This window comes from Jaculus jaculus, chromosome 17 (assembly GCF_020740685.1).
Source record: "Jaculus jaculus isolate mJacJac1 chromosome 17, mJacJac1.mat.Y.cur, whole genome shotgun sequence".
NCBI lineage: Eukaryota > Metazoa > Chordata > Mammalia > Rodentia > Dipodidae > Jaculus > Jaculus jaculus.
The window spans coordinates 15,779,116-15,795,722 of NC_059118.1; the positions used below are offsets into that span (position 1 = coordinate 15,779,116).

The window sequence follows — 16,607 nt, forward strand, 5'->3', positions numbered from 1 at the left end:
TTCTGTTTGCTTAACATTTTCTTTCAGGACATTAAATGGCTTAACAGCCGATGAAACTTGCAAAGATCCCTGTGGTGTCCTTACAGGCAGAGGACACTTCCAGCTGATGCCCAGTAAGGTGATTCTGGCTCCCTTAGGAAGTCAGGATACAGGGCAATAGAAGCCCCTCCCTTCTAAGCTATGGAGCATGCCTGCTCTTGAGAGGGTAAGGCCAAAAGATGGTGAGCTCGAGACCAGCCTGAGCAACAAAAGAAAAACAAAAACTCCTTCTCCAGTTCAGCCTACCCCAGGCCCTCCTCTGACAGTCAAAGACACAGTCAAGTAGGGCACAAGCACTAACCACGTGTAGGACAGAGTCACAGGACAGCATCAGGCATGGACCGAGATTTCCAACTAACTCCTGGCAAACACCTCCTTAGAGAAATTTTGGGAAAGGGGGTGCCTCCCCTAATTGCTGGCCACAGGAATGCCAGAAGCACCTTCCTCACCCTGCCTCTCAAGTGCACCTTTCAGCACAGGTAGAGGATGTTTTGATGTTCTGTAGTTGAAGATGAATCCAGAGAGATTCACGGATGGGTACAAGTAGATGAGCAACAGCCAAACTCAAACACAAGTCTCTGGCTTTGAGATCGACCCCACCCTAGTTGTTCCCAGCTGGGTTCCTCAGGGTCCTATGATCACTGTAGGAGTAGAGCTTTGGGAACCCTGCCCTCAGCCAGGGTTCTAGACACTCAATATTCCTCAAGGGAAAAGCCCTTAATCTATAGCACAATCTTAGAAATGTCTCGCCTGCCCATGAATCCTTGCTCTCTCAGCTCTTGAAGATCTGGGAATTCCTCCTTACATGCCCTCCTTACATGTTCCCAACCATCCCAGAGAGTCACATGCATTAGAGGCAGAACTGGGGATATAGCTCAGTGGTAGAGTGCTTACCTACCATGAGCAGGGCGCTAGGTTCAGTCTCTAGCACCACACCCACACGAACTTGTAAAAGAGGTCAAGAGGACTGTCCATGAGTTTGAGGCCACCCTGCGCTACATAATAAGGAGCAGGCCAGCCAGGCCTACACAGCATGACTATCATAAAAAGAATATATAAACAAACTTAATTATTTTTTTTTTTTGAGGTATAGTCTCATTATAGCCCAGGCTGACCTGGAATTCACTATGTATCTGACAACCTCGAACTCAGTGATCCTCCTACCTTAGCCTCCCTGAGCGCTGGGATTAAAGGTATGTGCTACCATGCCCACCTACCCTAAACTTAATTATTTAAAAAAATATTTTATTTATTTATTTGAGAGAGAGAGAGAGAGAAGGGCAGACAGGCAGAGAGAGAAGAGAATGGGTGCACCAGGGCTTCCAATCACTGCAAACGAACCCCAGATGCATGCACCCCCTTGTGCATCTGGCTTACATGGGTCCTGGGGAATTGAACCGAGGCCCTTTGGCTTTGCAGGCAAGTGCCTTAACTGCCAAGCCATCTCTCCAGCCCCCTAAATTTAAATTTAAGAAGAAAAGTCATGTTCATAGCTGCTAAGGTAAGTCCCAAAGGAGTCACAGATGAGAGCTGACGGTGAGGCCCTGTTTGGCTAGTCTCCAAGCGCAGCTATGATCATCTAAGTCGCGGCAGCCTTGAGTACCGGCTGGAGAGCCGGGCCCGGCAGTGCGCTCCGTGGCTTCAGGCGGTGCTGCAGGACGTAAGACGGAGGCCAAGTGAAGAGGGGCCCCACCTACTTAGCTGTGGGGAGTCATCATCTGTTCTCAGGTGGCCTTCTTGTAGACGTAGTTTTTTTAAAAAAATATTTTATTTATTTGCAAGCAGAGAGAGATAGAAGAGACACTGAGAATGGGCACACCAGGGCCACCAGTCACTACAAACGGACTCCAAATGCATGTGCCACTGTGCGTCTGATTTGACATGGGCACTGGGGAATCGAACCTTTGCAGGCAAGTGCCATCTCTCCAGCCCGATTCTGGGTTACCCAAGCTCCTGCGAGGAACACCTTACTCACGCTCTTGTAAGTGAACTTAATGGTTCACTGAGCTAGAACTGTTACTTTGGTCTGTTTTCAGAGCCATCTGGGCTAATAGGCTTATTCATGCCTCCCCGGGAAAAGTTCATGCAATAGGAGACTAGGGAGATGCCTGCACAGTTCACTGTCCCTCACTGGGGACCCACCACCCCAAAGACCACTTGGGGAGGACAGTGGTGCTCCACCTCTCAGGAAGACCAGACCTACAAATGTTTTGTTCCTCTTTAGCACACAGCTGCTGGCATCCACGCGCCCATCCCACTGAGCTGAGCCACAGAGGCCAGGGAACTCCCCATCTGGGGTATTACAGAGGGTCTAGGCCATACGTGGCTTGAGGGGTTCCCAGGCAGAAGGCAAGAATGGCTTCATTTCCCCACCTGTGACACACAAAGGCAGTGTGAACTCATTGTTTCCACCCCTGCTGTGCATCACATAGGAAGCAGGGAGGGGCTGCAGGGTCAGCTCCACTCCCTTCAGCTGGGAGGTTTAGAGCCAAGTGACTTCACCAGCTTGAAGTGTGGTTTCTTCACTTCGACACCACACCTAGTCCAGAGCAGGCCTGACCGTTGCAGGAAATGGTTTTTGTTGTTGTTTGGTTGGCTGGTTTTTGCGAGGTAGGGTCTCACTCTAGCCCAGGCTGGCCTGGAATTCACTATGTAGTCTCGGGCTGGCCTCGAACTCACTGTGATCCTCCTAACTTTGGTGCCCAAATGCTGGGACTAAAGGCAGGTATGCCTAGCAGGAGATGGTTTTGCATGCACACAAGGTGAGGCTTTTCTCACACAAAAAGGAAAGGACTCAGCCATGGCCCCACCTCTCCTCCCACATAGCAGGAGCACACCCAGGCCCAGTGCAGCGCCTTCCTTAAACCAGCCCCTTTCTCCTCCTCTCTTCTCTCCCCTCACCTCCTCTTCTCTTTCTTCTCTTTTCTTTTCTTTTCTTTCTTTTTTTTTTTTTTTTTTTTTGTCTTTCAGAAACAGGGTCTCACTCTAGTCCAGGCTGGCCTCAAACTCATGGCACTCCTCCTAACTCAGCCTCGCGAGTGCTGGACTCAAGGGCGTGTACCCCCACACCCAGTTTAAACCTTTTCTTAATCTGCTCTCCTACATTTCTAGCCTGTTCCTGAGAAATAGGGTCAGGACAAATGGGACACTGCAGGTCTCCCTATTGTCACTTCAGTGAGCAAAAAGCCACAGCCACTCCACAACCTGATGTCCTGGACCTAAGAGCCTGGAGCATGCCTGGGATAACTAGGGAGGAAGTGGGAGCCACCTGGGTGGTCACCACAAGAGTGGAGCAATGTGTGCTGAATCAAGCCGACATCATGAATCTACGACACACCACGATGGCATAGAACATTCCGTGGGAACAGACCCAGAGAAAGCCTGGCATTTGCCAACCTAGAGTTTGGGTGCTATGCCTCAAATGGATGGGATCACTCTCCCCAAGGGTCATGTGCATGTGGAGAACAAGTTTTCTATCCCTTGAGGAGAAAGGCCTGTGGCCTAGTTGCTTTTGCAATATGGAATACTCATCCCATGGGGAACCATTATCCCCGGTACAAAGGTCTGCTGGATCAAGACTTGGTCCAAAGGCTGGGGAGGTGCTTAGCGGCAGAGTGCTTGCTTCATGGGCACAAGGCCTTGAGTTTGGGTTTGATCACTAGCGCAACTGAAGGTTCCAAAGTCCTGATCCAAAGCTATAAGGAGACAGTAGATGGGACTTGTTTGCTCAGGTGCTTTGTAAGACATACTCCCCTCTCCTATACCATGTGTGACATGACACACAATACCTCCCCTCGTGACACCTTCAAGCCAACAATCTCTCCACAGGGCAGGGCCTCTAGACCCCTATCAGGGTCGTGCTTTCGAGACATGCCTTGTAGGTTTAAAAAGACTAAATAAGGGCTGAAGAGTTGGTTTAGCAGTTAAGGCACTTGCCTGCAAAGCCTAAGGACTCATGTTCGACTCTCCAGATTCCATGTAAGCCAGATGCACAAGGTGACGCAAGGTGGCACGTGCGCACAAGATGTGTGCACATGTCTAGAGTTTCAGTGCAGTGGCTGGAGGCCCTGGAGCGCCAATTATCTCGCTCTCTCTCATAAAAAAATATGGAAAAAAAGGCTAAATCAGCTGACGAGACACCCCTTTCTGCAGACCAGCTTTCCAGGGGGTACTTCCTCTTATCTAGGTGGTGAGTGGGGAGAAGGTTGCTGGGAGAACTGCCTTCAGAGCGAGTCATCAAAGTCCAGGTAGTGTCAGCCACAAGAAGGTTGGCAGGGACAAGGAAAGCCACCTAGAAGTCAAGCAAGAGCACCTCTGAGGACGGAGCACCAGGTCCTTCCTCCCTAGAGACTGGCCTGAGCTGATTGACCTGCTGGGCCTCACTCCCACCTAATAGAGGTCTGGCTGTATAACAACAGGACAGGATTTATCCTAGGAGAGAAGTCAAACTTTCACAAAGGAATGTGTGGGCTGGAGAGATGGCTTAGCAGTTAAGCGCTTGCCTGTGACGCCTAAGGACCCTGGTTCGAGGCTCAATTCCCCAGGACCCATGTTATCCAGATGCACAAGGGGGCGCAAGCATCTGGAGTTCGTTTTCAGCCCTGGCGTGCCCATTCTCTCCCTCCCTCTCTCTGCCTCTTTCTCTCTCTCTCTGTCGCTCTCAAATAAATAAATTTAAAAAAAAAGAATGTGTGATCGCTGGGCGTGGTGGTGCACGCCTTTAGTCCCTACACTGGGAGTCAGAGGTAAGGGGATTGCCGTGAATTCAAGACCACCTGAAACTACATAGTGAATTCCAAGGTCAGCCTGGGTTAGAGTGAGAGTTTATTTATTTGTTTTTTTTGAGGTAGGGTCTCACTCTAGCCCAGGCTGACCTGGATTCCACTCTGTAGTCTCAGAGTGGCTTTGAACTCATGGCGATCCTCCTACCTCTGGCCCCTGAGTGCTGGGATTAAAAGTGTGTGCAAAAAAAAAAAAAAAAAAAAATTAAAAATTTAAAAAAGTGTGTGCCACCATGCCTGGCCAGCAAACGTTTTTAAACAGACACTGCCAAGTTGGTTATAAAAATATATTTTTGTGTATATATGTGTGTGTATTTTCATGTGTATGTGCATGGTGTATACATGCTTATACATATGTTTATGTGCAAGTGCACACGTGTACATGTACGGAGGCCAGAGGTCCAAGTCAGGTGTCTTCTTGTATTTCTCTTCACCTTATTTATTCATGCATATACTTATCTATCTGTCTCTCTGTCTAATTGAGACAGGTTCTCTCACTGAATCTGGAGCTCACTGATTCAGCTAAGACAAGACAAGCTAGCCAGCAAGCCCTGAGGATCCTCTTGCAACTGTCTCCCCAGCCCTGGATTACATAGGGGCTTGCACCAGCTTGCCTGGAGTTTTATGAGGGTGCTGGGAGTCCACACTCAGGTCCTCATGCTTGTGCAGCAAGTATTTTACTGACTAAGCCATCTCCTCAGCAACGCCTCCCGAAAATTGCTTGGTTGTTTCTGGACTTTTTAAAAATATTTTTATTTTTTATTTGTATGCAGAAAGAGAGAGGAGAGAAGACAGAGATAGAATGGGCATAGTAGGGCCTCTAGCTGTTGCAAACAAACTCCAGACGCATGTACCACTTTGGGGCACACAGCTTTACAAGGGTACTGGGGAACTGAACCTGGATCATTAGCTTTGCAAGCAAGTACCATAACCGCTGAGTCATATCTCCAGCACTAGATTTTATTTATTTATTTATTGAGACAAGGTCTCACACTAGCTCAGCCTGGGCTCGGAAACCCACTATGTAGTCCAAGGCTGGTCTCAAATTTGTGGCAATCCTTCTGACCCAGCCTCCTGAAGCTGAAGTGAAGGTATAAGATGCCACTAAGTCCAGATTGATTATAAACATTTATATAGAAAGATATGAGAACTAGAATAGCCAACCTAATTCTAGAAAAAGTGAGGCAGAAGCCTGGGCGCAGAGAAAGGAGAATGACCCCAGCATAGTTGGTGAGAGGGTCCAGGGGTGCCTGCCTCCAATCTGGCCAGGCATTCCACATCTTCAGGAGCTGCATACTCTGGTCTTGGAGTTTCTGCTCAGACAACTGAGTCTGTAAAATGAGGCCGCCCAGCTTCCTGCCAAGGACTAGCTGATGTGCCAAGTGAGTGCGGCCAGATCTGCACTGGCTCCTCCTCATCATCTCTTGGTCACATAAGCTCATTTTTACTCCCATCAACCCACTTTGCTGCCCCCCAACTACTGTCCTATTTCTAGAGTGAGCTATGCTTTCTGTCTTTTGCCTGTTCAAGCTGTGTCCACAGGCAATTCTTTTGCATGTGTGTGATTTTTTTCCCTGGGTGCTGGGAATGAACCCAGGACCGTCCGCTGAGCTAAATCTCCAACCAGAGATGGTTCTTTTGGGAGGGCCTCTGAGTGCCCTCCTTGTGCCCAGAGCCCTATCACTGGCTGGCAAAAGTATGGTGTTTGCTCCACACCAGGTGAAGCAAGTTTTACTTTATTTCCCACTGGTGAGGTGAAGATATGAGAGCTCACTGAGGCAATGCGACTTGCCTCTGAGTCTGGATTCAGAAGCTAATAATTTGCAGGGCCAGATCACAAACTCAGATGCTACTTCCCAAGTCGGAGTTCACTTAATCTGCTTAATTCCTACCAGAATTGCTTCAACATGCATACATTTATTTATTATTTATTTATTTCTCCAAACCCCAGGGTATGGATGAGGAGAGAGGTCCCCACTCCCAGGGTAGACACAAGTTTGTGCTGCAACTTGCTCTTCTTTATTTTTATCTTTTTGTTTTCCCAGGTAGAGTCTCACTGTAGCCCAGGCTAACCTGGACTTCACTTTGTAGTCTCACAGTGGCCCCAAACTCACAGCAATCCTCCTACCTCTGTCTGTGGAGTGCTGGAATTAAAGGTGTGTGTCACCACACCTGGCTTCTTTAAAAAATTTTTTTAAAGGAATTTTATTTATATATTTATTTGAGAGTCAGATACAGAGGCAGATAGCAGTCAATGGGCATGCCAGGGTCTTCGGCCACTGCAAATGAACTCCAGGCACATGCGCTGCCTTGTGTATCTGGCCTTATGTGGGTACTGGAGAATTTAACCTGGGTCTTTATGCTTTGCAGGCAAGCACCTTAACCACTGATCTATCTCTCCAGCTCTCTCACAGTCATTATGAAGTATGTCAGGCACACAGAACAAAACAGTGGAGAGAGCAGCATAACTCCTGTTTGTCTTCTCTAGATAAGAAAAGCCACATTTTACAATATACATACATCCATATATACATACATACATACACACATACGCCACCTTGTGCATCTGGCTAACGTGGGTCCTGGGGAATTGAGCCTCGAACTGGGGTCCTTAGGCTTCGCAGGCAAGCACTTAAACACTAAGCCATTTCTTCAGCCCTTGCAATACTTTTGAGACAGGCTTATCCTTCTGTTTTGTCTATTTAAAAATAAAATCAGGGGCTGGAGAGATGGCTTAGTGGTTAAGGCATTTGCCTGCAAAGCCAAAGGACCCAGGTTCAATTCCCCAGGACCCATGTAAGCCAGATGCACAAGGGGCACATTCATCTGGAGTTTGTTTGCAGTAGCTACAGGCCCTGGCATGCCCATTCTCTCTCTGTCTGTCTGTCTTCTCTGTCACTCTCTCTCTCTCTTTGCTTGCAAATAAGTAAATAAAATTTTAATAAAATAAAATCAGGCTGGGGCATGGTGGCACACACCTTTAATCCCAGCACTTGGGAGTTACCCTGAGACTACATAGTTAATTCCATGTCAGCCTGGGCCAGAGTGAGATCCTACCTCAAAAAAAAAATTTTTTTAAATAAATAAAAAGGCTGGAGGACGGCTTAGTGGTTAAGCTATTTGCCTGCAAAGCCAAAGGACCCAGATTCAATTCCAAGGGACCCACATTAGCCAGATGCACAAGGTGGCACATGCATCTGGAGTTTGTTTGCAGTGGCTATAGGCCCTGGTGCACCCATTCATTCTTTCTCTCCCTCTTTCTCTGTCAAATAAGTAAAAATAAATTATTTTTTTAAAAAAGGTTAGAGAAGCCCATACTCATGTTCTGAGGTGTGTCTTACTTAAAAAAAAAAAAAATCAGAGACTAGGCTGGAAAGATGGCTTAGTAGTTATGGCAGTTGCCTGTAAAGCCTAAGGACCCATGTTCGACTCTCCAGTTCCACGTAAGCCAGACGCACAGTGACACAAAGACGCAAGGTCGCACATGCACACAAGGTGGTGCATGTGTCTGGAGTTTAACTGCACTGGTTGGAGGCCCTGGTACACCAATTCTCTCCCTCTCTCTTTCATAAAAAAAATAAATAAAATAAGATGGGTATGGTGGCACATGCCTTTAATCCCAGCACTTGGAAAGCAGAGGTAGGAGAATCATGTGAGTTTGATGCCACCCTGATACTACATAGTGAATTCCAAGTCAACCTGGGCTACAGTGAGACGCTACTTTGAATGACCCCCCCCCCCCGCCCGACACACACACAAAAGGCCAGTCTGTTGGGCTTGCCTCAAAAAAAAATAATAAAATAAAATAAAAAGCTGGGAGTGGTGGTGCACACCTTTAATCCCAGCACCCAGTAGGCTGAGGTAGGATTGATGTACCAGAGACCACACAGTGAATTCCAGGTCAGCCTGGGCTAGAGTGAGACCTGACCTTGAAAAAACAACAACAGGGTGTAGAGATGGCTTAGCAGTTAAGGTTTTTGCCTACAAAGCCAAAGGATCCCAGTTCAGTTCTCCAGGACCCACGTAAGCCAAATGCACAAGGGGGTGTATGGGTCTGGAGTTTGTTTGCAGTGGCTGGATGCCCTGGTGCACCCATTCTCTCTCTCTTTAAAATAAAAAAAATATATTAAAAAAAAACAACAAAGATAAATAAGTAAATAAAGTAAAAATACAATCAGGGGCTGGAGGCATGGCTTTTAGAAGTTAAGACCCAGGTTCAATTTACCAGTATCCACATCAGCCAGATGCACAGGCTGGAGGCCTTGGCATGCACATTCTCTCTCTCTTTTTCTCAAATAAATAAAATAGATAATAAAAACAAAACCACACATCACAAACAGCCATAGCCTTCCCTGGTGCAGCTTCCTCTCTTATTTGCACTGTCACCCCTGGCCATCGCACCCCACATGCTCACACTATGCTTTTTTGTGGCACCTAACACCATATCACACTTCCTCTTTCGTAAACAGTCTGTGTCTTTCTAGAGAATGTCACTGGGCCACCTCCCAGGGGATCTACAATGTTGTCCCACACAGAGCAGAGCAGCGGCATCAGTACTAAGTGAACGACATGAATATATCACTGTGTTCTGAACTTGATACGTGGGCTCTTTTCTTGTATGTCTCAGTGCTGAAACCTGTTTTTTCTTTCCCTCAGCACCATATATGAGATTCAACCACATGGTCCAACATTTAAGCCTCTTACTGAGTGACCCACTCACTGCTAACCAATGACCCTTCTTTCTCAGCAAGAAGGACTAGAAGAGATGACCCAGCATATCAAAGAGGACCCCAAAGAAAACCCACGGTTCTCCTCAGCAACAGAGAACATCAGAACAATCCAGGAAAAAAAAAAAAAAAAAAAAAAGGACTCTTTAAGTAGTCCACCCCCAAATCACACAAGTCTGGGATCACTTGGCAAAAGGACCCTAAAGTGCTAGGGGCTACAATGCCCACGAAAACCACACAGCCCAGTGCCAGGGGACCCATTCTATCCTCATAAACCTCTGAGAATGGAATGGAGCCAAGAGAGGCAGTAAGGACCCTGTAGGGCTGCCAAGAGGCCAGAGCACAGGGACTTTTTAATTGGCAGAGATGAGGGCCTGCTCTTGGGGACATTCTTTCCTGATGGCGAAGGGCTGTGGTAATAGAAAGGCCTGTTCTGGCATACCTTCCCAACTTCCTCTGGAAAATTCTGCCTCCCCGCCCCCACTGCACCCACAGCTGACCCACCCCCTGTACCAATCCCAATTCCCCAAGTAGCAGGTGCCTGTACAGACCCTGTGACTGGAGGAAGCTGCCAAGAGTGGAGGGAATGAAGGTCACTTGTCTATATGAAGTCTGATCATGGGTCCACAGGCTTTGTGGGCAAGCACCTTTACTACTAAACCATCTCTCCAGCTCCCTATGTTGTTTTGGGGGGAAGGGGTGGTGGAAAACTCTTTGGATGATACCATCAAGACTGGAGGGGAAGACCTCACAGCTGCCACCAGGAGAGAAAAGGATCCAAGGACCTCCCAATGTGCTGGGCTAGGCAACTTAAATGGACTCAACCAAACAACAGTATTGGACAAAGTAAGATAAACACTCCAGGGACTGGGGAAATGGCTCAGCAGTCAAAGGTGCTTGCTTGCAAAGCCTTCTAGCCTGAGTTCAATTCCCTAGTACCCACATAAAGCTGGTTACAAAATGACATATGCATTTGTGATCCCAGAGCACCTAAAACAACAGGAGGCAGAGCCAGAATCCAAAGTTCATGGACCAGACTCGTTTGTAGCCACAAGAGATCCGATCTCACAGAAAGTGGACTTCCCCATGAGTGTACTGTGACACACACACACACCTATACACACACAGATTTAAAATTTTTTTTGAAAAGATAAACACTCTAAATGAACTACTGAAGAGAGTATAAGCCAGAGAAAGAAGAGGCCGTCTCTGAGCTCTACAAGCAGAAGGAATGTCCAGGTGATGCACACTTATGAACCTAGCAAGGCCATCTCAGCTACCTAGAGAACTCGAGGGCAGCCTGGGCTACTTGAGACATGAGATCCTGTCTCAAAAAAGAAAGATAGAAAGATAGATAGCTAGATGAACTGATCATAGTGGCACATACCTTTAACCCTAGCACTCGGGAGGCAGGGGTAGGAGGATCACCATGAGTTTGAGACTACATAGTAAATTCCAGGTCAGCCAGAGCTAGACCCTACCTCGAATCACCAAAAAACAAAAAAACAAACAAACAAAAAAAAGATGAATTTAGGCTGAGAAGGCATTGTAAGCCGATAACACTGTTCAGAAATGTTGCCAACTAGCCAGGGAAGACAGGACAAACAAGGCCACAGTGCTTAGGCAGAGCCCAGGTAAAGGGGTGTGTGTGTGTGTGTGTGTGTGTGTGTGAAAGGTTATATAAAAGATATACATGAAGTCAGAAAGAAGACACTGGTGGCTGAGAGACGGTGAACAGAGCCAGGATGCAGGAAAGGTCCCAGCTAGAGGGAGAGTTGAGAGGACGTGGAGCCCCAGACACTGGCGGGTGCCGGTGCAGAGAGCAGAGCAGTGGCACGGTGAGAGCTCCCCACAGGCAGTACCTGTGCTTCTCGCCTTCTTCCTCCTCTTCTCTTAGCTGCTTGGTCTTTGGTTCTCCATCTTCCTTGTCCTGCAAAGAGAGGAAAAAAACCCACGTACTCAGATGAACAGTCTATTCTATTCCATACCACCAGGGACTGGTACATTCAGGGCCAGGTACTCTGGCAAGGATCAGTGTGGCCTTCTGGTATCTAATGGCATAATGCTGGAGGTACCTGACTCCCAATCCCTCACTGCCTGGACAGAATTTAAAAATCCATAATCCAGGGCTGGAGAGATGGCTTAACAGTTAAGGAGCTGGCCTACAAAGGCTAAGGACCCATGTTACACTCTCCAGGTCCCATGTAAGCCAGACATTCAAGGTGAGGCAAGTGTGCAAAATTGCACATGGGCACAAGGTGGTGCATGCATCTGGAGTTTGAATCCCAGTGAGTGGAGGCCCTGGCACACTAATTATTTCTCCTCTCTCTCTCACAAAGGCAGGTGCCACCATGTCCAGCCAAAAAAAAAAAAAAAAATCCATTATCCAGCACAGTCCAGGCACATGGTAATCCTCAAAGACAAACAAACAAACAAACAAAAAATGCTGGAAAAGTTTTTGGTGGTGAGAACAGAGCTGGTCAGCTCTAGAAGGATACTAGCTACCTTGAAAGGTCTGAAAGGAACCTTCCCACTGAGCTGGGGAAAACTGGGAGAAGAATGGTTACCAGCAGCCTGGGCAAGATGTGAGGCCAGGACTTTCAGCTTTCCTTCCAGGCCAGAGACCCTTCCAGAAATACTTATTTATTCCTTTTGTTTTTATTTTATTCTTTTTCCAAGGTAGGGTCTTGCTGTAGCCCAGGCTGACCTGGAATTCACTATGTAGTCTCAAGGTGGCCTTGAACACACAGCAATCCTTCTACCTCCCAAGTGCTGGGAGTGCGTCACCATGCCTGACTCCTTTTATTATTGTTGCAATCAGGTTCGCATTGCTAGCAGAAATCACCTGACCAAGAGCAGCTTGTGGGGGAAAAAAAAGGTTTATTTTGGCTTACAGACTCAAGGGGAAGCTCCGTAATGGAAGGGGGAAATGATGGCATGAGCAGAGGGTGGACATGATCTCCTGGCCAACATCAGGTGGACAACATGATCAGGAGAGTGTGCCAAACGTTGGCAAGAGGAAAATGGCTATAACACCCATAAGCCTGCCCCCAATAATACACTCCTCCAGGAGATTCCCAAATCTCCATCAGCTGGGAACCTAGCACTCAGGACGCCTAAGTTTATGGGGGACACCTGAATCAAACCACCATGATTATCTTAAAGTATTTTTATTTATTTGCAGAGAGAAAAAAAGAACTAGTGAGCTAGGGCCTCTTGCCATTACAAATGAACTCTAAATGGAAGAGCCACTTCGTGCATCTGGCTTTATGAGGTACTAGGGAATTGAGCTGAGGTCGTCAGGCTTTACAAGGGAGCGCCTTTAACTGCTGAACCATCTCTCCAGCCCCTTAGTTCCCTTTAGAAGTAACATAATTCAGACTAGGGCCAGACCTGGAACAAGACTTACTACTATCCAGACTAGTGATGTACTGAGGGAGACAGGGGCAAGAAGAACCCAATCAATGGATTTATGGAAAAAACTTCTTCTAAATCTGGTTCTTTTGTACCCCTTATTTATTTTATTTATACTTATTTATGTATTTATTTATTTAAGAGAGAGAAGGAGACAGGCAGATAGAGAGAGGAGGGCATGCCACGGCCCCCAGCTGCTGCAAAGGAACTTCAGATTGTGTGCCACTTTGTACATCTGGCTTATGTGGGTCCTAGGGATTTGAATGGGGGTCCTTTGGTTTTGCAGGCAAGTGCCTTAACTGCTAAGCCATCTCTCCAGCGGCACCCCCTTAAATTTAGAAAAGTCATGTTCATTTCCACCTGATCACTGTATGCTTGGCAGTTCAGGTGTCCTGAGGGTGACAACACGTGTGTGCCATCTGCAGCAGGGAAAGTGTTCCTGGGATCCCTGATTTCTGCCATCACTGCTATGGCATCGGCTGGCCCTGTGAACAAACTAAGGCGCAGACACGTGCATGCACAGGCAGGGTCAGTGCACGTGGCCATGCCACAGGTGAGGATATGAGCCAAGGCCCAGGACGGAGCCCTGCGTGCCAGCGTGAGCCCCCTCCCCCACAGGAGGTGTCAGCCACTCTGTCACTGGCGGTGACCTGCTTTTGACACTCACTAGAGTGGTGCTCTGATATGCTACCTGGAAGCTGCTTCTACTTGCAATCTATTGTGATGGCTCTGAGAATAACCAGGAGCTGACATGAAGTTTCAAGTGAACAGCTGCCTGAGGCACCTCTCCTAGAAGGTGGTATATGCCACTGACAATGACCCCCCCACCCCAGGGATGGCACCTGCTCCATATCACTTCCTGCCAGTGCTTATTCCGGTGATCTCCAGGGCAGGGACTAGACCCTGCTATTCCTTGCTATTCCTCACATGACCTACAGGGGAGGTAAAGCTCCAAAAGTATTCTGTAATAGGAACACATCAAGATGCCCCCAAGGCATCTAAGTCTCATGGGCATGAGGCTGAAGGATCAAAATAACAAGTGAGATCGACAACATGGCTCTCTGGGGATGGTTGAGGGACTTCCTACCGAGAGGGAGGCAGAATCTGGGTCTCCCACAATGAAGAAGCAGAAGGTGGAAGAGCATTCCTGGGGTGAAGTATGGCTTGAGCAAAGGTAGCGAGTGTGTGGTCCAAAGAACAGACTGGATAGTGGGGGAGGAGGGAGGGAAAGGCCCATGCCCACAGAAGGTAGAGGCCCATTGCAGAGGGCTCTCTGGCCTCTGCCTTCCGAGGCCCAGGCTGATGACAGCCGGAGGGAAGGGCAGAACACAAATGCTTAATTGGAAAACAAGTTCATGTTCTCTAAGTGGCTCATGGGCTGCTTGGAACCTAGATTGGGCGTCCGCAGACCAGGCTGACACCCCTCTCCAGCTAAAGGCTCACCCACAAAGCCACCAGAAGCCCGGACTTTCCAAGTGTTCCTCCTACTGTGAAGGCCAGAGGTTCTGCCTCAGGGAAGGGCTGGTGACACATTCTCGAGATGAGTGAGAGGGGGCAGAAGAGCAAAAAGACCTCGAGCTAAGCCCCCCACGCACCCCAACACACACACACTCTAGGGGAGACATCTTTCTCGAGGGTCATTGTGCACCTGGTAGAGGAAGGCAGGAGCTGGGTAGACAGGAGCAGCCACAGGGGAGGAGTGTTTTGCCACTACCATGACCCCCCTTCCCAGCCAGATGCAAGGTCAAACTCAGGCAGGCTGCCGCCACCACCTCCAGAAGCCCCAGAGACACTTAAGTGCCCTGGCAAAGGCCAAGTTACTCATTAATAAGTGAGAAAACACCCAGGTATCTAAATGACATTTAAACCCGCCCAGCCGTCTGGCGGGTTGGTACAGCACTGGTTTATAGACAGCTGAGATTAAGACCCCCCCCCCACCCAGCCTGGGATGCTGAATGGAGTAGTGACTCCAGGCAAACATAACACACACAGGTGGCAGGAGGTGGACAAATGAACTGGCCACATGGGTGGGGGATGAAATGTACTCTGGCTTTGTTGGTAAATAGTGACTCCAGGGACAGCGAGCATTCTGAGAAAGAGACTCGCTTTTGCTGGGTCCTGGCCAACACCCCATGGCCTGTGCTGGAAGGAGGTGTGCACCAGCCTAGAAGCCTACCCCAGACTGAGAGACTCGGAGAACTCAGAACTGGATACATCACAGGGTCGCCCCCTCCAGGTCCTTTTAAAATAAAAAATATATATTTAATTTATTTATTTGAGAGGGGGGCGGAGAGAGAGAGGCAGATAAGAGACAGAAAATGGGCACAACAGGGCCTCTAACCACTGCAAATTAACTCCGGATCCATGAGGCATCTTGTGCATCTGGCTTAAGGAGATACTGGGGAATGGTACCTGGGTCCTTAAAACTTCCCAGGCAAGTGTCTTAACCACTAAGCCATCAATCCAGCCCCTCATCCAGGTTCTTAGTTCAACACATGGGAAATCTGGAATTGGTCGTCAGGGAAAGAAAGGAAACGAGTTGCTCAAGGTCACAAAACCTGCCTGTGGTGGTTAGTAGCAAGTCTGGTTCACAGTCCTGGTTGGGCCCATAGCTCTTGCCAGGAGGCTTTGGCGTGCCCATTCTCTCTCTCAAATAAATAAATACTGAAAAAAATAAAGAAAAAAGGCTGGAGAGATGGCTTAGCAGTTAAGCATTTGCCAGTGAAGCCTAAGGACCCCGAAGGGGGTGCACACATCTGGAGTTCGTTTGCAGTGGCTGGAAGCCCTGGCGCGCCCATTCTCTCTCTCTCCCTCTACCTGTCTTTCTCTCTGTGTCTGTCGCTCTCAAGTAAATAAATAAATAATGAACAAAATATATATATATATAAAAAAGAATGGCATTGTTTCTAAAAACAGCTCTGATCTCAGCTACATTTCCTGTCTCTCCACATGGCTGACAGGGCCATGTGTACAGACCCAGTTACTGCCAGCCCAAGCCTAAGCTGAGACACTGTTGGCCACCCAGCAGGACAGTGGGCAAGGGCTTAGGGGTCCCCTCACCCATTCTGAGACCTTTAAATCAGGCTGTCTTAACTCCTGTCTCCACACCCTTGCGTTGTCTTTCCCTCCTTTCCAATTCCTTGTCTCAACTGCTGCTCCTTTCTTATGGCCACCTCCTCAGATCCTTAAACCAAGCTCCCAGACACTCCCCTCCACCCCCACTAGTCACAGAGCTCTGCTTCTTAAACTGGACGTCATGACCCTAACAGGTGGGGGGGGGGTCACATAACTGAACGTGGGAGCCATGAAAACTTGGCAAAATATGCTGTGGTGATTTGAAGATATTCTCCATAGCCTCGTGGGTTTTGAATACTTGGTCCCCAGCCTATGGCAATTTGGGAGGTGGAGCCTTGCTAGAAGAGGAGTGTTGCTTGTGAGTGGGCTTAAAGAGTGTTATAGATGCCGGGCATGGTGGCACACGCCTTTAATCCCAGTACTTGGGAGGCAGAGGTAAGAGTATTGCTGCGAGTTCGAGGCCACCCTGAGACTACATAGTTGATTCCAGGTCAACCTGGACTATAGAAAGACCCTACACTGGAGGGGTGGGGGGAATAAGAGTGTTATAGGCCAGTTCCTCTTGCCAGTA

The 16,607-nt window shown here is 48.2% G+C and overlaps 1 protein-coding gene across 2 annotated transcripts in view; it reads right to left on the reverse strand.

The window, feature by feature from the left end:
• Ccdc12 (coiled-coil domain containing 12) overlaps positions 1-16,607 on the reverse strand; it is a 60,322-nt gene that overhangs the window by 11,827 nt on the left and 31,888 nt on the right. For both annotated transcript variants that reach the window (XM_004662039.3, XM_045136328.1), the window contains one exon: positions 11,410-11,477. In XM_004662039.3, coding sequence (XP_004662096.2) covers positions 11,410-11,477 — 68 coding nt within the window. The remainder of the gene's footprint in view (positions 1-11,409; positions 11,478-16,607) is intronic.